This window comes from Pristis pectinata, chromosome 19 (assembly GCF_009764475.1).
Source record: "Pristis pectinata isolate sPriPec2 chromosome 19, sPriPec2.1.pri, whole genome shotgun sequence".
NCBI classification, from domain to species: domain Eukaryota; kingdom Metazoa; phylum Chordata; class Chondrichthyes; order Rhinopristiformes; family Pristidae; genus Pristis; species Pristis pectinata.
Window position 1 is genome coordinate 18044306 of NC_067423.1, and position 22744 is coordinate 18067049.

The 22744-nt window shown below is 45.6% G+C and overlaps 3 protein-coding genes across 3 annotated transcripts in view; 2 read left to right on the top strand and 1 right to left on the bottom strand.

The window, feature by feature from the left end:
• Positions 1-22744, top strand: part of chkb (choline kinase beta) — a 697917-nt gene that overhangs the window by 339060 nt on the left and 336113 nt on the right. The gene's annotated exons all lie outside the window — the stretch shown is intronic.
• LOC127580352 (galactose-specific lectin nattectin-like) overlaps positions 1-22744 on the top strand; it is a 95491-nt gene that overhangs the window by 64043 nt on the left and 8704 nt on the right. The window lies entirely within an intron of this gene.
• LOC127580351 (snaclec bothroinsularin subunit beta-like) lies at positions 1647-21268 on the bottom strand. Its single transcript, XM_052033692.1, has 6 exons — positions 21177-21268; positions 10177-10247; positions 5603-5757; positions 5074-5214; positions 2898-3009; positions 1647-2081 (listed from the first exon to the last, which is right to left on the bottom strand). Exons 2-6 carry the CDS (start codon positions 10229-10231, stop codon positions 2005-2007), a joined length of 540 nt encoding a protein of 179 aa, XP_051889652.1. The 5' UTR covers positions 10232-10247; positions 21177-21268; the 3' UTR covers positions 1647-2004.

Sequence of the window (22744 nt, forward strand, 5' to 3'; positions counted from 1 at the left end):
CAGCCAAACACTCATCTGCCTGATCCATCTGTTCCTACCCTCACTGATGCAGAGCACAGGGAAGAATCCACAGATCACAGCACTAGAGATCCTGCTTTTAAACCTTCTGCCTGACTCCCTACATCCACTCTGCAGGACCTCATCCCTTTTTCAACTTATGTTGTTAGTACCAATATGTACATCGACCTCTGGCTGCTCACCTTCCCCTTTGAGAATGTTCTGCAGCTGCTCAAAGACATCCTTGACCTTGGCATCAGGGAGGCAACATACTATCCGACAGCAATAAATAATCTGCTGGAGAAAGTCAGTGGGTCAAGTAGCAAGTGTGAGGTAAATGAACTGTCAATGTCTTTGGTGGAAACGTTACACCAGGGTTTCTGATGCAGGGATTCAACCTGAAATGTTGACAATTCCTTTTCCTCCACAGATGCTGCTTGACCTTCTGAGTCCCTCCAGCAGATTCGAGATGCTGGAAGAACTCAATGGGTCAGGCAGCATCTATGGAGGAAAATGGACAGTTGACATTTCGGGTCGATACCCTTCATCTTGACTGACAGATAGAAAGAAGATAGCCAGTGTAAAATGGTGGCAGTAAGGGGAGGATCAAGGGCTGGGAGGTGCTTGGTTGATCCAGGTGGTGGGATGGGAGAGTGGGAATGGTGCCAGAAGCTGGGGGGACACAGGTGGAAGTGACAAAAGGGCAGAGGATGATGCAATCTAATAGGAAAGGAGGGCAGAGCAGGGAATAAAGGGAGGGATGTGGGGAGGGCAGAGGGGTTTCCGTGGAAGAGGGAGGAGTGTGTGGGTGATGGGCAGATGGAGAGGGTGGAGGAGGAGAAGGAGACATGGTGATGGGGCTCAGGTAGAGCAGGAGGGGACAACTAAGGGACGGGGCGGGGGGAGCAGTTACTGGAAGTTGAAGAATTCAGTGTTCATACTGCAAGGTTGTAGGCTGCCCAGGTGCTGTTCCTCATGTAAACTGGAGCATATGCTGCTTATTCTGTGACGAAGTGAGAACTGTTGTCCTTCAGAGTAATGAGTTGAACATCTCACTGCAGGTGAAGTCACCCTGCTGCAATGTGATGATGTCACTTGGGAGAGTTTTAAACTGGAAACGGGGTGACTGGGCAAAGGAAGCTCCCATTGAAAGGCCAGGAGTGGAATTCCCTGAATGGCGTCAAAACTTCCAGAAATCTTTGCAAAATTGCCCAATTCCCAATTGCTAAATTCCCAGTTAATTATCGAACAGACAGCAGAGGTTTTCCTACAGTAGTGCAAAGGAATTTCTGGGCCCAGTTCATCTTCTTCAGCCCATCCGCAGTACTGTAAAACCTCGTTCCGTGCAACTATTCCAGTAAATCCCTCTGTCCCCTCTCCAGAGCCTTTATTTCACTCCCACGCATGGTGACCAGGACCCGACACACCAGATGCGGTTGAAAGTAAAGAGTTAATTTTGCAAAATCTGCGCCGCCTTTTCCTCAGTGCAGCACTGAGTGCAGAGGTTGGGGGGAAGCAACAGTGGGACAGGAAGGCTGCTGGAAACTGGACTCACACAGCACCACACACACAGCTCAAGATGCAATTCTCTTTATTGTTGGCTGAGAAGCTAAGTGAGTACAGTCACCACAGGCAGTGAGAGCGGCTGCAGAGAAATCAAGGCACTGAATCCACTGCTGGAATGGAAGAATGGATGGTTCTGGAGTCTTCTAACCAAAGTTCAGCTCATAGGAGCAAACAAATCCAATTTTCGTTGCACATAATATATCATTCCAAATTCCGTCAACTTAAAGCAGAGAAAAGAAATCCAACATTTACCTGTTAGTCCACAAGAAAAATGTTGCAGGTGCTGGAAATCTGAAATAAATTCCGGAAATACTCAGCAGGTCAGGCAGCGTGTGTGGAGAGAGAAACAGGAAGGTCATTGATGGAAATGTTATCTCTGTTCCTCTCTCCACAGATGCTGCCTCACCTGCTGAGTGTTTCCAGCATTTTCTGTTTTCAGTGTCAACTGAGTGTTCTATATTTCTGTGTCAGTGTCCGTGAGCCATGAATATTCCCCGACTCTTGATCCGTGAGTTTGCCTTGTAAATAAAAGAAATCACTTCCAGTTGTGGTGCTGTGTGCAGTCAGAGTGGGTGTTGCTGAAACCTGACACCTCACAATATTCACTGGGGGTTTGGATTGTTCCAGACTGAAGTGGCTGGGCCCACTCTGGGCTGGAACTCCCTGTGTGGGCTGGACAACACGCCTGTCCCATCAGAGATAAACTGAGCCCTCCCCATCCCATGGAGCTCACACAATGGGAGCAGAGTCTGCAATCTCCGGAGCTGGAACTTCTGCAACTGATTTAATTTCTAAATCTGGGAATTATACACTCGTGCATATTCCGATATCTGCAGCGTTACACCCAGTGTGTGTAGAATTAGGGTGTTCCCTTGCACGTGGAGCACAGAAACAGAGCACTCGGCCCACGGGATCCGTGCTCATGTTGCTCCACACCAGCCTCCCCCCTCCCTTTATCCAAGCCCATCAACAGATCAATCTGTTCCTTTCTCCTCCTCACACTGAAGTCATGACAATTTCCCTTGTCTTCTCTTTATTTATCGGTGGGCATTCTGTCCAGTTCTTTCTTTATGTGCATTGTCATACTGTACTTTCCTCTAATTCCAGATTTACACACATTTGTGCATTCCTCCTGCACAGTTACACTCAGTATCTGTTCCCCAGACCCCTGCATTACATCCCATATATCCTCCTCTAACTGCTGGGCAGTCAGTCCATTTCTGCTGAGGATTGGATGCATGGGTTTGGTTCACTCCCCTTGTGTAACAGTCAGCCTGTTGAGATAACCTCCTGTTCAATACTGTGTCTGAAAGTGACTTGCAAGAGAAAATTACCATAATAGTTAACGTGCACACAGTCTTCATTGCTTTTCCAATTGTCAGGTTGATCCTGAGCCCGGTTTCGGTATTTCCATGAAGATCCATCAATCCATGTGTAAGTCCCTTCCTGTGGGGTATAAATCAATGATTATCTCTGTGGGAATGCTGAATTACCTGCCCCTTAACGGTACGGGGAGGAGCTGTACCTGAGCTAGAGTGAGACCAGAATACAAGCAGCCAGGACAAATAGGGCAGTGAATGAGATTTTAAATGATGGACTGGCAGGGTGGGGGAAATCTCATGGAAATAACAGAGTTCTTGGAACAAAAGAAACTGGATCTAAGAGTGAAGGTCAGGGAATAGGAATAATGGTAACTCAGACAGTGAGGGAGAAGGTAGTCACTGAACACAAATACAAAGTCTGATCTCTCAAAGACAGACGGTGAAACAATTCAGAAAGGAACTTCAAACACCTGCAGAGCAATGAACACAGAATCCCAAACCAAACAGGAAATGGAGGCAGTAGGTTGTAGCACAGATCCAGATGTGTGTGTGGAGGAGTGGAACACTGAGCATATCACCCACTCCCCCCACCCCACCACCCCACCTACGGGGACCAGCCCAGATCAGGAGCACATCTGGAATATTCACTTCCCAGCCCCAGGACTAGAGGGGATTTAAATGTGTCTAAAGGTTTAGTCTCTCCTTTCCTCAGGGGAGTAAATTTCACAGAATGTTTTCGTCCTCTGAACAGATTATTTGCATTTAATAATGTCACTTCTCACTTCAGAGAGAGCGGAGATAGGGTTTGTGAGTAGATACAGAATGTTACAAGAAATCACATGTAATAGTAACAGAAAATTTCTTAAAGCAATCAGCAGGTGGTGAATTCTGACAATCACACACATTCTTCACGCTTAAAGTTTCAATCCTACATCCAGCTGCTGTCTCCAACATCCAGAGGCATTTCATCACAACTTGAACAAATTCTTGAAAGCAGTGATTTCATTCACATTCTGATTCCTGGGAGCCAATCTTGACTGCAAGGTGAGTTACTATGTACAAAGCACTGGAGATCGTTTCTCGAGGCAGAGAATTCAAAAGCAGAGAAGTTGTGTAAAACACACATAGAAGATCGGTGAGATGCACTCGGATACTGTGCACAGTTCTGGTCTCCACTGTATGGAAGGGGTACAGAGACACCACTGAAGGTGGGAACATATTTGTAGGAAAGGTGCCAGAACTGAGAGGCCCCACTTATCAACAGATGTTGAGCAAAACTGAGCTCAGTGACTGAGGGTGATCTCCCTCTCTCTCCCTCTCTCTCTCTGAATGACTACCTGCTGTAACTGTAGAGCCACAACTGCAATGAACACTTAGATGTTAAAGCCAGATGATTGTGTGTGGGGTGTCCGAGGGTGTCACTGGGATCCTCCTTCAAACTATGAAGATTCAATCTGTTCGACATGGAGAAATGTTTGCATTTGTGGTGCAGTCGAAAAGCAGGGACCATAAATATCAGAGAGTCACTGATCAATCCAGCAGGCTCCTCGAGAGAAACCCTTTTCTCCAGAGTGTTCAGGATGTGACTCACTGGGGTCCGGGATCATTGAGACAGATCAGAATCTCACATTTAAGGGAAAGACAGAGAAGCTCATGAGGGAGAAAGGAAAGTCACACTGATCGTGTTAGATGAAGGAGGGTGAGAGGAGGCTCATGTGGAGCATAAACAGGGACAGAAACATGTGGGATTTGATTTCTTCACAGGATGTGGTGACACTGGCCAGACCTGCATTTATTGTCCTTCCCTCATCATCCTCTGACCATTTCAGAGGGCAGGTAAGAGTCCACACATTGATGGATCTCTGGAGTCACAGCGAGACCAGACTGGGGAAGGATGGCAGATTCCTTACCCTGAAGAACAACAGTGAACCGGATGAGTATTTACTACATTCTGGGGGTTTCATCATCACCGTTACTGATGGTAACTTTTTACTCCAGATTTATTGCATTTTATTTACTTGGATCCAAATTCCCCGTCTGCTGGGCTGGGATTCAAACTCATGTCCCTGGATCATTAGGATACCACCCAGTAACTTAATCACTGCACTGCCACACCCCTGTTACTCTGCAGAATATCACGTGTAATTCTATCTGTGGTGATAATGTAACACGTCATCGTTAACTGTACCTTGCATCTGTCATTCAGGCCAATCCATGCAAATGGCTTGTCTTCATTCACAGCGCCAATCACGTTAGAAATGAATGTGTTGTGTTCCTTCGAGGTCACAGAAGCCAGCTCTCCATAATGTGGGTGGTGATTGCAGAAGTCCTTGAAGCAAGAGAAATAATTTATCTGCTGCTGGAATCAGAATCTTTCATCCTCCTACAGACCCCTCAGTAAATCATCCGACCTGATGTTGGAAATTCAGCAACTTTGTTCACACAGTCAAAGTTCTTGTTCTTCAAAGTCCTTGGTGTCAAAACCAGCACTGTGTTAACTCCTGGATGTGGAGTTTCCCCGAAAATCCCCAATATTTCACCCACTGATCCAACTGATAGAAACCAGAGCCCACGGCCGCAGTGAAGTGCACCCTGGAACACAAGGACGCATCACAGGCAATTCATCGAGAGGCTCTGCTGTGAGTTCATGGGAGTGAACCAGCAGAGATCAATATTCCCCAGGCCTCCCAGAGCATTCACTGGTTTCAGGGACTTACCTCAGCTTCCTGCCATGTCCGTTGTTGGCTGAAAAACCGGTAACAGGAGTTTAAAGGAGTATAATAAAACCAATCTTCATCACAGGGTCCTGTGGCTATTTCACGTTTTTTAAGGTCCCTCTGAGTCTCCTCCACTTCCAAGGAATTGTTTCTCCCTTTCAGTGAAAGAGAATTAGGATTTAAAACAAGTGCAATAATCAAAGCACCAGTCCCAGATAGTCACAGTTTTTGCTGTTTCACAGCACCAGATCTTGATGGACACACAGAATGTCTGGGCTCGAGGGGAGGAAGGAGCATCAGTTTTAGCTTTGGCCGGTCCAGTGTTTAATACAGTCCTCATGTCATCTTCCCCAGTCCTGCTTTTGTTGAAGGGGGAGAGGGACAGATGGAGGAACTGCAGCCTAATCAGCCTGACGTTGGGAGTTGGCAAGTTGTTGGGAAAGGATCTGATGGACAGCACAAACCAGCATTTAGAGCGGTGCAGCTTAATCAAGGAGAGGCAACACTAAGATGTTAAAGGAAGGTTGTATTTGACTACCAAATGAACAGGCGGTGACCATGTGCCACACTAAATATTGCATTATAACTGGATTTTAGGAGATATTTGCCAAATTCCACATGGTAAAACTTTCAGGGCAGTGAAACCCCTTGGGATCCAACAGAAAGTGACATGTTGGATTATGAAGCAAAATACTGTAAATGCAGGAAATCAGAAATCAAACCAAAATCAGCTGGACCTTGAAGGTGAAGCTGAGACAGGGCACAGAGGAAGGCCAGTGCATGCGCTGTGTGGGAGGGAACAGATCGCGCAGCATTGGCTGGGTTTTATTGATGGAGTGGCTCACTGAACGCTGTGAGTGCTGGGAAAGATGTGTGGAGATGTTAGATGTGCAGTATCCAGGGTGCCTCAGGGTTTGTGACAATTGGGTGTGGGGGCTGTGTGTGAGGATTTGTCGTACGGTGAAGAGGTGCACGAGCTGGGTGACACAGGCTGCATCTTTCTCCACACCTCTTGTTTGCTGAGGTGTAATTTTGTAGAAGTTACAGAGCTGAAAGGGCCCAGTGGGTCCAACTCCTCCCTGCCGGTCTTTCTACTCCATGTTCCCTGGTTGGCTGGCTCACTGGCTGCAGTAAATTACCCCTAGTGTGGGCGGGTGCAGGGCAGTCAGGGTGGTAGGGGAGAGGATGGATTGTAGGGAAAAAAGTGGGGGAATGTGATTGATGAGATTGTTCTGAGAGCTGACATAGGCTTGATGGGCCAAATAGCCTCCTTTGCAGTCATGACAAATTTGAATGTGAATATGAATGTGTGCTTCCCTTACTTTCTCCCTCCTGTGTTTCCCCACCTTTCCTTTCACAGGGAGTTTGGTTATTTGCCTCCCCGACTCCTTGTGGAGCTGAGTTGCACATTCCAACCACTCTCTGATCAACCCAGATCTTCATGGCTCCAGTATTGCAGACTGTGTCTTCAGCTGCCAAGGACACAGGCCCCAGAAGTCTCTCCCAAACCTCCCAGTCAACAAGGACTTGGAGATGTGTTGCTTTTTACTCCCATTAACTTGACATGTACTTTAGCCTGACTGGCAGTGATCACATCCTGACTCCATTCGACCCTTGGCTGCTCACCTTTTCCGGTATTTCTTTGCTTTTATTCTGAAGACCAATACAAAGTATGATGCAAGATTTATTTAAGGCAGGTGTCCAGGGCAACTTTCCCGCCCGCATTATAAATTACCTACATTACAAATTAGACGAACATTTACCCAGTATCCATTTTGAGGACACAATGATACACACTGTATATCTGGAATCGTGATATAACAAGGCGTTTTATATCAGAGCTGCACTGTACTTGAGTTCCTTTTTCCCATCATATCATTGTCTGTGTTTGTTTCAAAGGGACACACGTGGCCAGGGTAGAAGAGAACTTGGACACTGAGCCCTTTTCTGCCTCCTGGGATGTGGTCCCTGTGGGAGCCTGTGCTGTCTGGGAGTCACCTGTTGCACATCCATTCTTCTGTGAAGAGGAGTCAGAGAACTGTTGTGAGTTTGGTCTGTTTGCAGCAGAGTGGATGAGGAGACAGGGAGAGCTCAGTGCTCAGTGGGAGCCGTGTGCAGAGTAAGCCGTCAGCCTGCAGAGTGGTGAGCAGCAGTCTGGCTATGAGTGCAGGTTGAGGGTGATAAGCCCATTAAATAACCTCATTTCTGAGTGCTCAGTGTCAGTAAAAGCTGGTTGTTTACCTTAACTGCTGGACATTACCTGACCTACTCTAACAGACTCAGAGATGGGTGAAACATTCCTTCACTCCAGTGAAGCCCTTATTCAACAGCACAGAACTGTTTCTTTGGGATTTGTTGGACACATTTCTAGCAGATTATTTGTACTCCCTGCAACTTCGAAATTAAAAGGCAAATACACTGCATCTGTTGCATTGGAGCAGAGCCTGCAGAACCTTCTTCTCTACATCACCTGGGTGCCTGACAGATATTCACACACCCCTCGTTCTGCAATGTTGATTCCTCTGAGGTGTGCCTGTGGGGAAAATTCTACCTGCCTGATGTCTTGGACAGTCTCTAACTCACACTGCAGTTCAATGACTCTGAGACAAGAGACATTTCCTGTTGCTGCATCTTATGTCCCAAAATCCCTAGTTTCCAGCACCCAACCCACTGTCAGTGCATTCATTCTGAGCAGTCATTCATTTCTGAAGACAATAGAAGCATCAGCCGACGCTACCTGCCCTGTCACCGGCAGCCAATGTGCTCAGCAGCAGAAACACCAGCAGCATCATCTCTGCAGTGGAGTTCCTGTCCTCTGGCTCAAAGCACAAAAGGATCAAGATCAGAGTGAAGGTCTCAAAGGGATTCTGCTGCTATCACTCTCTCCCTCTCTCCCTCTCCCTCTCTCTCTCTCTCCCTCTCTCTCTCTCTCCCTCTCTCTCTCTCACTGAGCTGTCTGAAGAGATGTGCTTTGCCTGATATTGATACATATCTGTGTATAGATGCCAGATTGTGGAGACATTTGCAAACAGGAAATCAGATCTCTTCAGCCAAACCAACATCTATGCAAAACTTTCTGCTGGTGAGTGGCAGCTGAGAACAGGATGGAGTGGGCTCTTTGTGAGATAGTACAACGAGAGGAGTAACTGCCACTGGGAAATGGGTGTGTCAGGGGCAAATTTACTACCCACATTATAAGTTACCTACGCTATAAATTAGACGAACATTTACCCAGTTTCCATTTTGGGGACACAATGAGACACGCTGTATATCTGGAATCATGATATAATGAGGTGTTTTATATCAGAGTTGCACTGTACTTGCATTCCTTTTTTCCCATCATATCATCGTCTGTCTCAAAGGGATACGCATGGCCAGGGTAGAAGAGGACTTGGGTACTGAGCCCTTCTCTGCCTCCTGTGATGTGGTCCCTGTGGGAGCCTGTGCTGTCTGGGGGTGTCCTGTTGCACATCCATTCTTCCGTGAAGAGGAGTGAGAGACCTGTTGTGAGCTTGGTCTGTTTGCAGCAGAGTAGATGAGGAGACAAGGAGAGCTCAGTGCTCAGTGGGATCCATGCGCAGAGTAAGACGTCAGCCTGCAGAGTGGTGAGCAGCAGTCTGGCTATGAATGCAGGCTGAGTGTGATAAGCCCTTAAAATAACCTCGTTTCTGAGTGCTCAGTGTCAGTAAAAGCCAATTGTTCTGTGAATGAGTGATGACTGTCCAGATCTGTCTGGTCGGAAATCTCACTGATGATGAATTCTGGGTGTTGAATTATTGTTGGCATCATTTGGGGAGTTGCACACTGGGTAAAAGTGGTAAAGCTCACAAAATCACACAAATGTGAGGAGGTTTGATTATGTTTTAAACCAAAATGCTGCATTGATCTACTGTTGAGGTTGGTAGAACTGCTACCCGTAACCTTGAGCAAGCAACATCTGCCCAGGTCCCTGCTCCTGAACGAAAAGCAAATACTGGAAACTTGAAGTGGAAAAACTCAGAACTGAGCATCCTCACCCTGCCCTCCCACTACTGGGGGCCCACAGACAAACCCAACCAATGTCCTCTGCCTATTGCTGTTTCTCAGCTCCACCCAGACTGATGCTACTTCTTCATTCAAAATGCTGGACCAGTCGACGTTTCAGGTCACCTGTTAGGGTGAGGACGAAGGCTTGAGGGAGGATGGCCAGAGTGCTGGTAATGGGTCAGAGGGGTATGAGGCAGTCCTGTGGGTGGGGAGTGAAGTAGAAAGAGAAAGGTTGTAGTGGTGGGTGATTTGATAATTAGACTGACACACAAGATCATTTTGAAATACAAAAAACTGCAGGTGTTGGAAATCTGAAAATAAGGATATAATTTTGTTTGCACCTGGTGCACTGGACCAGTGACTGCCGAACCTCCTTCTCTGCATCCCCTGGGTTCCTGACAGATAGTCACATATCCCTCAACCGGTCACATATCCCGACCAGTCCCAATGTCCACAAATTCCCATGTCGCACAGTCCCAACACAGAGCCTGTGCATTCATTCCTCACAGCAATATATTTCTAAAGCTCCTGGAATCAATGGACCTTACCTGCCACATCACTGACAAACAGTGCAGTCAGCACCAAAACCCACACCAGCATCATGTTTCTTTCCTCAAACCTGAAACACAAGAAAACAATTCATCGTTAGTGTCAAGTTTCCCAGTGAAGGTGGGGATATCCTGCTGCCATTCCCACCTCTCTCTCTCCCAGCTGTCTGTGTCGATGAGGTTTCCAATGCTGTTGCATCCCCATATATGTGGAGTTCTTTGATCTTGGAGGCTTCTGAAATGATTGAAAACAAACCCAATTGGCTGGACCATTGCACAAAAAAATAACTTATGAAAAGTTATGTGGATTGGTGCAGATTAGAACAAGCTGAAAAGGAAACCACAGAAATGTCTTGTGAGCTCCAAGTGTGACTGTAGAATGTTGCACTGTAACTGAACTCTGAGAAATGGAGGCTGCAGAAAACATTTATGATCCCATTGTGTGTCCATGATATTAGAGTTCAATGAATATTATCAACAAAAACAATTAGGATGTAATATTCAGGTGAATACTTCAAACACAACAGATTATTTACACAGACCACTCGCTCACTCATTTACTTGTTCTGATCTGCTTCCTTTCCAATTCCCATCATGGCGAAGGGTCTCCCTTCTTCAGTGATCTGGAAAGTTTTTAATCATTTGTCGGGAACTGGTTCAATTTAGAATCATGGCCACTTTCCAACAAGGAGCTGGATTGATGTCTGCTCAGAAGGAGCATGGAAGGATGAGGAGATAATGGACTGCTTGATGCTTGATGCTTTTCCAGGGGCAGCTCAGGGAGATTCCTGCACTGACATGATGTGGGAAGGAATCCATCGGATCTCCAGTGGAGTGGGACTGATGGGCCAAATGGCCTTTTTCTTCTCTGGATTTTCTCTTGTTCCCAAATCACTTCACACTCCAAAGGCAGAACTAGTGGTCTCTTGAGCCCATTGTACCTTCGGCTTCATCCTCAAGCCCTTGTGGAATCATAGATTGACACAATGAGACTGCACTGAAGGAGACTATTTGCCTCATCGTATCTGTACCATCTCTTTGATTGTACAATCTATTTAGTTCAATTCTCCTGCTCTTTCCCTGTACCACTGCAAATTGCTCCTTCACATGTTTAGCCAAATCCTTTGAAAGTTATTACTGACTCTGCTTCCACCAATTTCCTGAGCAAAATTGATTGCTGCTGCCACCTCTAATTCATTTGCCAATTATCTAAGATCTCCACCCTCTAGTGAGTGCTCCAGCTGCCTGGCAGAGAGCTCAGTAACTGGAAAACACAGATCGATGTGCAGCAGCATTTGTTACCTCATCACCTCAGCTCGCTGGGAGACAATCACTGAGGGAAGTCAATTCATCCCCTCACCTCTGATTCTTCGGCCAATCATTTCCACACTTTGAGAAGTATGTGAAGGTCCCAGATTTCCACAATATCGGTCTCCTGTAGTCTCTGTGATCGCTGTCACCAGAATCAGTTTCTCCTTATTTACTCCATCCAATCCACTTTGTGGATGGCACACACAATAGCCATGGTTTGTCTGTGGTGGAGCGAGGTGGGGAGTGGGCTGCCACTGAACTGGGCTGCAATATCCTGAATGCATTCAACAGTGTCGGAGCTGCACTCAACCAGGAACACAGAGAGAATTCCACAATGCTCCTGATCTCAAAACATGTAGATGATGAAAGACTTCTTCTGTCAAAGGTGAATCACTCACTGAGGTTTACCCAGCCTCTGAGATGCACTTACTGCCACAGAATCTATGTGGTTGGTCCAGTTGATTTTCAGATCAATAGTGACTCCCAGGCTGTAAATAGTGGGGGAACTGGTGATGTTAATGTCATTGACTGTTAAGGGTCAGCCTTCACTTTTAGAGATGGTCATTGCCATCTTGTCTCTGATACTCTGCAGTGTTACAGTGAGACCTCATCTGGAGTTCAGGGGTTGTTTTGGTCTCTGTACCTTGGAGTCAGTGCGGCATCGATTCACTGGATGGATTTTTGGAATGAGAGAAGAGTCCATTGAAGACAGATCGAGGAAAATTGAATAAAACTCACTAAAATTTAGAAAAACAACTGCAGATGATCTCATGGAGAGCTCCAGGATTCTGAGAAGGACTGAGGGGTGGACAATTGAGGCTGTTTCCTCAGTCTGAAGAGTCCAGAACTAAGGTGGTGTCAACATTTTAGGATTTAGAAGGGGAGAAATTTCCTTGTGCAGAGGGCTGGGAATCTTTTGAATTTTCTGCCTCAGAAGGCTGTGTATGCTCAGAACATACAGACTGTCATTGTTATATTGTAGGGGCATCTCAGTAAATGGAACTGTCAGTTTGTAGTAAAACCCAACTCCTCAGTGAAGCCCCTTTGGATGCGAACCTGCTGGCCATCCCCACTCTGACCTCTGTGTGAATACACCACTGATGTTAGGTTCACCAGTCTGTTGTTCCCTGGCTATTTCTTGAAGTCTTCCTTAAATGGACACTGTCATCTCAAAATCAGTATCTTGTGGATTCAAGTTCCACAGCAGATTCCAACACATACCCAGCCTGACTCTGCAGGGCTGCACTGAGGGAACTCTGCATTGATAGATGCCCCTTCCAGATGGTCTGTCCAGCCAAGTCCCCTCTGCCCTCTTGGGCCAATGCAGGAGATCCTATGACATTATTGGAATAAGACCAACTTTCCCCGTGCCCTGGTCAACACTGATCATTTAACCAGCACTGAAAGACTGGCCCTCTCACTGTCACGTCTTCGGGAAGGTTCACATTGATGGTGAAACCCTTCGGGTCATGGTGAGGATGCCAAAGGCACCATATCGATGCAAGTTGATGTATTTTCCTGCAGCAGGCCAGGCAGTGGACAGGGTGGATTCGCTGAGATTCCGACTGCATCAAAGCATTTCCACAATGAGAAGAAAACATTGTTCCTGAATTTAAATAACTGGTGCCAAAGAAATAAAGGGAATGAGAAATGAATCAAGATTCAACAGGGAGAGACGACCAGCAGCAGAGTGAGTGGGAGCACAGAGCAACTGAAGGAAAGCTTTGATACTGATCTCTCATCCATATCGGCTGCACAGAACACCAACAGTAATGCTCGGGTGGTGCCTTTCAACATGTTTACCACTCAGCATTAAACACCACAAATCCTTCATCACAAATACTACAGAACAACCTGGTGGTGAGATATTCCACTGTAACCGTGCTCCTGCTAACCTCATCCTGAATCACACCAGCCGGACCACCATTACTATCTTCACTGTTGTCACAGGGAGAACTAAAAGGCTTGTTTGACCCTCATCCTCACTAAAACCACTGAAACTGTTTAAACCACCAAAAATTTAAAACCTTCCTCTGAAATATTCTAACTGTCATTAGACTGTCTCTCCAAGAAGGTTCAAATGTCAAATTTACAGTGAGATAAGTTTGATGCTCTATTAAGTTCAACTCTATTGACCTTAGCCTCTAATAAAAGAGCCTCAGCAGCTAAAGACTTCTCAGTTAAAATAAAGTTGTCCTTGGTTGTTTGTGTGTCCAAGGTTAGCTCGGCATAAGTGGCTCTGTCCAGGGGCAAGGCACATGACACATGAGGTACCTGTGGAGACTCCAGTGGCGGAGTTATTTATCCAGGAACCCCAATCAGAAGTGAGCACACCCCCTCCCAGGGGGACACCCAAACACACCTTTTGTCATTATGATTGGTCCATGCTCTGAACCCAGCCACTGCTACAAAGGTCCATTTCACTGGCCAAAGCCATTGTCCTGTTGGAACCAGGTGGAGGTGGGACGTACACAGGTATGAGGACTAGTGCACCATGACTCACTGATGGAGATTGAAACCAAAGTCATTCACCCATGTCTAGGACACTCACACAAGCGATTTCCTACCTCCAATGAGTAAGAGTGATCCAGCTATTCTCACTGTCCCACACAATGCCCACGGCCCTGAACAGCCTCCTCATTTACTTGCACCTGAAAACCTCATGTCAATGGTGAGTGTTAGAGGAATGAAGGATTATTCAGGACCTTTCACACCTCTGTCAGGATATTTCCAATTGCTTCCCTGCCAATGAACCACATTTGAAGTGTCATCTCTACTGTAGAGCAGGCAATGCAGCAGGTCATGTACACACAGCAATCTCCAGCATGGGGATTTTTGGGCAATGCTGAGTGAGGGTTAAATATCAGGGATACATCCTTTGGATGACTTTGCAACAGGGCAATGGGAACCTTACAACCAGCTGAGAGGATCTGAAATCCAGCACCTCCCACAGTGCAGGACCCCATTAGCAACGGACTCAATTGTCACCGTTGCTTTTGGTGCTCTGGTTTCTGTTGTGTGACTTGAATCCATAACCTATTGACTCAGAGATGAGAATGGTACCGACTGAGCCCAGTCGACAAGTAATGAACAACAGTTGTGATCAGTGGGTGTGGAGCAGCCCCGTGCCCTGGGACTTTCTGTCATCCCTTCATTCCAGTGTTTTCACCAAATTCCCTGCCAACATTTCCCAGTGTCTGGAATACTCTCAGCAGATTGCAAAGAAGTGAGTTTGGTTATGTTTCCATGGAGAAAAGAGAGAGAAATTGGGAATCCACCCGACAATGGGGAGAATTGCCCGGGGATGTCCTCTCCACAAGCAGCAGGACAAATCCATCAGGCCGGTTCCTGCCCCATTGGTTTATACTCGATAATCAGCCAAGTGATGGAAGGAATAACAACAGTGCTGGGAAAGTTACTGGAGAGGATTCTGAGAGACAAGATCTATCTGCATTTGAAATGTCAGCATGGCTTTGTGCACAGTAGATGGTGCCTCACAAATATAAGTGAGTTTTTTGAAGGGGTGACCAGGAGGATTGACAAAGCTGTGACAGTGGGAGTTGTCCACATGGCCTTTGACAAGGTCCTGAATGGTAAGCCAGGCTGATTGGTTAGATCACAAGGGATCCTGGGTGAGCTAACCAAATGGATACAACATTATCTTGGTGGAAAGGGTCAGTGGGTGGTAGTGGAGGGTTGTTGTTCACATTGGAGCCTGTGACCAGTGGTGTGCGGCAGGGATCAGTGCTGCGTCCACTGTTGTTGGTCGTGTGTATTGATGATTTGGATGAGAATGTAGGTGACATGATTAGTAAGTCTGTGGATGACATCAGACTTGATTGTGTAGCGGACAGTGAAGAAGGTCGTGTCAGGTTACAACAGGGTCCAGATCGGTGGGAAAGTGGGGGCAGGAACGGCAGATGGAATTTAACTCAGACAACTGAAACGTGATGCATTTTGGGAAGTTAAATCCGGGCAGGACACACCCAGTGAATGTCCGGGCGCTGGGGGAGTGTTGAAGAACACAGAGACCCAGGGGTACGAGTACATAGTTCTCTCAAAGTGGCAACACAGGTAGGCAGACTCTTTACAGATGATATTGATGCTTTAGAAGTCAAATAACATGTTGTCTGTTATTGTAAGGCCTTTGGAGGACAAAAGTAAGGAAACCGTTGACAATTCAGAGGGACCTCATTAGGAGTTCAGCGGGGTTGGTTTGGTCTCTTGATCAAAGAAAGCAAATACTTGCCTTGGAATCAGTGCTGTACAGGTTCATTGGAAGGATTTTTGGAATGAAGGAAGAGTCCATTGAAGAGGAATTGAGGAAAATTGGACTAAACTCACTGGAATTTAAAAATAAAATTGCAGGTGATCTCACTGAGAATTCCAGGATTCTGAGAGGTCCAGGATTCTGAGAGGGACTGAGGGGTGGATAATGAGAGGCTGTTTCCTCAGTCTGGAGAGCCTGAAACCAGGGTGGTGTCAACATTTAGGGGAGGAGAAATTTCATTTGTGCAGAGGGTTGAGAATCTTTTGTATGTTCTACCTCAGTGGATACTCAGAATGTACAGACTGTCATTATTATACTATGGGGGATCTCAGTAAATGAAGTTGTCTGACTGTTAGAAAAGCAGAACTGGGACTCCTCTTGATATTGGGAACATTAATCATCCGTTGCCCCATTCACACCTCCCCAGACATACCTTTGGTATACACCAACTTTGATTACCCTATTTCAGCTGCTTTTACCACCATGGGTCTCTCTCACTCTCTCCTGCCTCCTCCCCACTTTCTCTCCAGTCAGAATCATCTGTGGTAGAGTGAAGACTGGGCAATTCTGAATGACCCAGACGGTGCTGGTGCCGCTGAGAGAGGGTGGTGTGGATTAATCACAGCTGACCTGTCTGGAGGAGGTGTGGATGGAAGGAGATGATTTGGGACAGGGGAGAGAGAACAAAACACTGGAACTGTGGGCTACAAATATCTGCATTTGCTGGAAACATGAAGGGAAAGGGATTGCTGGAAATACCCAGCAGGTCAGACAGCCTCTGAGGGGGAGGAACCCAGAGTTGAGGCTATCACATCAATGTTTGTTATAGACAATCAGGGTCATGGAGTTGGTGGGGGTGACATGCCGCATTGGCAGAGAGTTGTCTGAAGGTCAGAAATCAGAGTTAAGAATAATCTGTCCTTTTCCAGGATGGCAGAATATTTTGTGAGGAGCTGCTGGAATTAGCACTGGCCTTCAGCTCTCCACAGATTCCATTGATGCCCCGGATTTAAAGACAGTGTGCAACGTATCCAAGTGTTCTGCTGGTGCAGGGGTGGGTGAGAGGGTGAGGAGACACCAAGAATCTGTAAGCAGTATCGACAGGTTAAGTAAGTGGACAAGAAGGTGACATGTGCTCTTAAAGTTGTAATAAATGGTGAAGTATTTTAAATATACTGTCCGACTAATTTAAATTGATCCTGAAGAGTCTTATTGTTTTCATATAATTCTGGCAATGAAACAGTGTTTTAAACATTACCAAAAATGCAAAATGTGTAAATTTTACATTAAAATATTGTAAGCTCAAGAAGCAAAACATGATGGTCAACTAAGTCAAAAATATTGCTAATGGTGAAGAATGTGCTGAAACAGAATTGTGTTTAACACTGACATTGAGGGAGAGGTTGTTCTCTTGACACCACGCCACCAGATTCTGTTGCTTCTTGTTTGTTGTGACTGTGAATGAGCAACATGTTGACTGGAGCTACAGCAGACATTCAGGATGAGACCTGGTGGAAGACCTTTAATTTCAAAAATAAACTTCATTCATAATAAAAATTACCAAAGAATAGGCAGTGCAAAACTTTTTACATTCATGGGCAATACATTCAGTAGTGTTACCTCATCTTTCTAAAGCCATAACACCATTGCCACTCATGTGGCCCCCTGGGGTGATGCACCATTTCAATGTTTGAGGGGATTCCCCACCTGACTCAGTCCCTCCATGTGTGGTAGCAGGAATAGCCCAGACTGTGGTCCTTCCCCACAGAGCCCTTGCATTGGCTGCACCAAGCTTCAATGCATCCTTCAGCACGTACTCCTGCAGCCTGGAATATGCCAGTCAGCAGCATTTCCTTATGGACATCTCGCTGTGCTGGAAGACCAACAAGTTCTGGCTGAGACACTCCTGAAGAAACTCAGTAGAATCTCAGGTAAATCTCCCCGAACACAAAGTACATCAAGTTTTGCTCTGCCCAGGACCGCAAGAGTTGTGGACACAGCCCAGCGCATCACGGACACCAGCTTCCCCTCCTTGGACTCTGTCTTTACCTCTCACTGTCTTGGTGAAGCAGCCAGCATAATCAAAGACCCTACCCACCTGGGACATTCTCTCTTCTCTCCTCTTCCATCGAGTAGAAGATAGAGGTGCCTGAGGGCACGTACCACCAGACTTAAGGACAGCTTCTACCCCACTGTGTTAAGACTATTGAATGGTTCCCTTTTACAATGAGATGGACTATGACCTCTTGATCTACCTTGTTGTGACCTTGCACCTTATTGCACTGCACTTTCTCTGTAGCTGTGACGCTTTACTCTGTACTGTTATTGTTTTTACTTGTACTACACCAATGTACTTTGTACTAACTCAATGTAACTGCACTGTGTAATGAATTGACCTGTACGATCGGTTTGTAAGACAAGTTTTTCACTGTACCTCGGTACAAGTGACAGTAATAAACCAATACCAATACCAAAGTTTTCATACTCATAAGAACAAGGATAACATCAGGTGTTTGAATGTATGTTCAGTAGCCATAATGACATCATTTACTTCAATGATTTGAGAGCTGACAAATGGTTCCATTGAAGTACATCTGCACAATGGGAGCACACTGCAACTGACAAGATGCCTCTGAACATACAAACACCTTTTCTGGGACAAAGTAATTCACATGGATGGTCTGAAAGCTTCTGAGGACAGAACCCCCAGACACCCAGAAATAGTGGCGTGAGGTCTCTGGGTACACAAATATCCCAATTATTGATGGACAGAGCAAATATGCCTTTGGTCATATTTGATGTGTCAAGTGACAAAACAAGTCTGGTCTGGACCATTCCTACATCCCAGTCACAATGACGCAAAATAGCTGAACATGTCTTTTGCCTGGTTTCATGGAGGTCAATTAACACAGTCCCATTGCCTTACGTTTGGTTGATGCAGACGAGATTGTCTCATGGCCACGGTAGTTTACAAACCATATCTCTTGAGCAGCCTCCTGCTATGAGCCAGGAGCCTGTGATCTGTAGATCGTACTGTTTGTTCACAAATAGCTGTCCTCTTAATTCCAACACTGATTATTGCTTGTACTGTTCATTTTGAAATAGTATGTGGAGACTGGTTCTTGCTTGTATTAATGGCTACTATCTGAAACTTCTTACTTTGACTTTGGCTACTTTGCCGTAACATAGATTTCTGTCCAGAGAGCCAACAGAAAGGTGTCTCCAGGAGGTCAAACTCTTGGGGTTCTGGTTAAATAGGCATGCAAACACCCTTCACTATGGACACTACCCCCCAGTCCCTAGACTACAACAAAAACATATCCCCATCTGGACCCACATCGACACATCTCTTATCCCTAACTGACTATCTACAAGATTGTGGAGAGATAACTTAGAACAACACAGCACAGGGACAGGTCTTTCAGCCCATGATGGAACTTGAAGCGAGCATTGAAAGTGGTTATTGTGACTGACTGAACTGAGCCACACGGAAGCTGTAGCTGTGAGACGCAAAAGGCCTTTTTTCCAACACAGCAGATTTTCTGAAGAATCTTTTTCCCCTCTCCCCACACAATATTTTATTTTTTTTTAAACACAAAAACAACAATCAATGATCAACTGCAGATTGAAAGGCTATAATTACCCACTTAATTTTAATATTTTTTAACGTAGACAAGTAACTTTTGTGGAGCACATCCCAATGAGCAGAACCCCTTTGAACATTCAAATACTGGTGGCTGGTTCAAAAGGTTCTGAGCACAAACTCCAGACACCCAAGATATACCTCTTTTGCCATAGTGTTGAAGGATGTCTGTGTTGGCATTTAATATTCTGGCCAGTTCTATATTCAGGGCCATCTGAATATAGAACTGGCCAGAATAATGTGACAAAACAGACATGTCCTGAATTGTGTATTTAGTGGCAGGGATTTACCTTTAACAATGCGATGATACAGGAGACACAAGAAACTGCAGATGCTGGAAGCTGGGGCAAAAATAAATCTGCTGGAGGAACTCAGTGGGTCGAGCAGCATTTGTGGGAGGAAAGAAATTGTCGACGTTTCAAGTCAAAACCCTGCATCAGGACTGAGAACGGAGAGACGAGATGGCCAGTACAGAGAGGAGAAGGGGGTGGTGAGAAAGGATTCCGAGCTGATTGGTGGACTGAGGGGTGTAAGATGACGGGCAGGTAGTGCCGGGTAGGGGAGGTGAGGGGGACTGGTGTTGGAAGACTGCGGCAGGTGAGTGATAGATGGAGATGGAGCAAGGTGAGGAGGGGAGTGTGAAGATGGGAGACGGCTGCTGGAGGGAGATAAACAGGAACACAAAGTGTGACCAGTGTTGGATCTCCTGCTCCTCCCATTTTTGTCTCCTTTCCCACCCTCCCCCCAGCCCCCTTCACCCATCTTCATCCCCTTCCCCCTCCTGTCTACCCACTCAATTCACACACAGGTCTCTCCCCCCTGTCCTCCCCCCTCCCCCCCCATCTGGTTCCAACTGTCAATCACCTCTCCCTCAATGGTTCCCATTCTCACCTCCTTTACTCATCTGAATCCAGCACTGGGAGCTGTTTAATCTCAGACTGATAGTAATTAAATCCAGGTCTTGTGATTTAAAATAAGTGATACATTGGAACAGTAAATCAAATGTGAAGTTGTTGGAAGACAATGGAACACATTAAGTAACACACACGCACCAACAAAGATTAAGTTGTTTTAAACCTTGGGTTAGGGTCTCTTTGTCCGAAACGGCCATTGATTCCCTCTCGAGGTAATAGAGTTGTGATCAGATTGAGTGTACCCATTCCAGAGTCCTAAACTTAAATCAAGACCTTAAGTCTCATGAGTTATAATTGTCTACTAGTACTCTCACTTTAGGGAGGTTAAACATAGAACAGTACAGCACAGAACAGCCCTTCGGCCCACAATGTTGTGCCAACATAGCTATTCCCTCCTACATACACAATGCCCACATCCCTCTATTTTCCTCTCATTCATGTGTCCGTCCAAGCCCCTCTTAAAAGCCCCCAATGAATTTGCCTGCACCACCCTATCAGGCAACACAGTCCAGGCATCCACCACTCTATCAGTGAAAAACACACCCCTCACATCTGTTCGGAACCTACCCACTCTCACCTTAAATGCATGCCCTCTGGTTATAATGTATCAACCTATAATTCAAAGACTAATTTACTTAACTACTTTAGTCTCTTTCCTGAAGAGGTCAATAATCACTATTCCGAGCAGTGGGTTCACCCTCCCAACCAAGGAGATTCTTCCAACTAATGAAGCAAATTAAGCACAGTAATTTTATTTTAAATGGAGCTCATTTATTCTGCAGAGTAAATTCAAACAGAAATTATAAACCTGACAAGGGTTTCCAAAACACAAGTACAATTCTTGCCAACTAGAAAAGCATACCCATGAGTTGCAGACAAAGAAGTCGTCAGTCAGAGAAAGAAGGTGCTGGGAAGAGATCCTTCCCGAACCAAGGCTGAGGAGTGGACTCTATGTCTTCATCTCTGTAACTCCAAACAACCCCTACTGCCTTCTAATACTCGTATTGTTTTTTTAACCAATCATCCAATAATGACCTCATCTGCAAACAATGTTTCTCCTGATTAAGTAAAAAGGATAAGCAAAATGTAATTAGTTATGACTTTTAACCATTTAACAATAACATACTTTCATCCTCAGTCTGTTTTCTTCAACTGATAAGCACAATAATTCTTGGAAACTCTTCTGTTGATGAGCATTCCGATAAGCATCTATTTCTTAAGCACATTAACCCTTGCTACCTGTCTCTGAAGCACACCAATCCTTGGTATCTCTTTCTTCTGCTGACAGGCACTTTAATGAAAATGAAACGCTAAAAAGCTGAGGTCAGCATTCAGCATTGCCGGGCCTGGACAGTGAATATCCATCGCAGGGTCAATGGGCATATGAAACGAACTGCCAGAGGAAGTGGTAGAGGCAGGTACAATTGCAACAATTACAAGGTTTAAAAGACATTTTGACAGATTCATGGATGGGAAAGGTTTGGAGGGACATGGGTCAAATGCACTTAAATGGGAATTGCTCAGGAAGACGCATTGGTAGACACGGACGAAGGGGCTGTTTCCATACCGTATAACTCTGGGACGAACATATCCTTTACTAGTTCCCAAATGCTGTGACTGTGAATGAGCCACATGGAGACTGGAGCTATAGCAGTCATTCAGGAGGAGACCAGGGGGACCTTTCCTGGGACAGACTCAGTAGAATCTCAGGAGATCCTCCCCGAACACAAAGTGCATCAAGTTTTATGCCCGTAAGAAGAAGGACAACGGCAGGTGTTTGAATGTAATTGCAGTTGCTACAATAACATGGTTTACTTCAATGCATTGAGTGCTGACAAATGGTTCCATTGAAGTACATATGTACAATGGGAGCACATTGTAACAGACAAGATGCCTCTGAACATTTGTATGTCTTTGCTGGGAGAAAGTGATTCACACGGATGGTATGAAAGCTTCTGAGGACAGAAACATAAACCACACAAGATCTGTGTTGTGAGGGCCCTTGGTACACAAATATCCTGTTGTTGGGGAAAGAATAGTGAGGGCTAATACCAAGTAAATAGGGATGTGGATTGTGCTAATGTAGTCACAGGGAACCACAGACTAAACCAAAGAGTAGAGACGTGGACTGCAGCAGTAACGACACCCAAGTTCAGGAGCTTCATTATTTATTTTATTAGAGTGCACCCATTGTAATAAAAAATTGGATTTACTGTTAGACATGGATAATCATTTTATTCTGTAATCAAGGCTTTGTTTGATACTTAATTAAGTCTTTCTGCAGTCACCATTCTGTTATCCAAATCTAGTTTTACAATTAACCAAGTTTCTATGCAATCTTGTCCGCTGAGAATGTAAAAGCTGCACTAAATTGGCACTGGGTTAGACCAGCTTTGACTGGTCTCCTGGTCTGCACCAGTTTTTAATAAA

What these genes read in the sequence shown, in the direction of transcription:
- LOC127580351 (XM_052033692.1), bottom strand. Translation starts at nt 10,231, where the DNA reads ATGATGCTGGTGTGGGTTTTGGTGCTGACTGCACTGTTTGTCAGTGAT. An exon ending in GTTTGTCAGTGATGTGGCAG is followed by an intron (nt 5,758 to 10,176) that starts GTAAGGTCCATT and finishes TTTCACTGAAAG; the next exon opens with GGAGAAACAATTCCTTGGAA. An exon ending in GCCTGAATGACAGATGCAAG is followed by an intron (nt 3,010 to 5,073) that starts GTACAGTTAACG and finishes TATACCCCACAG; the next exon opens with GAAGGGACTTACACATGGAT.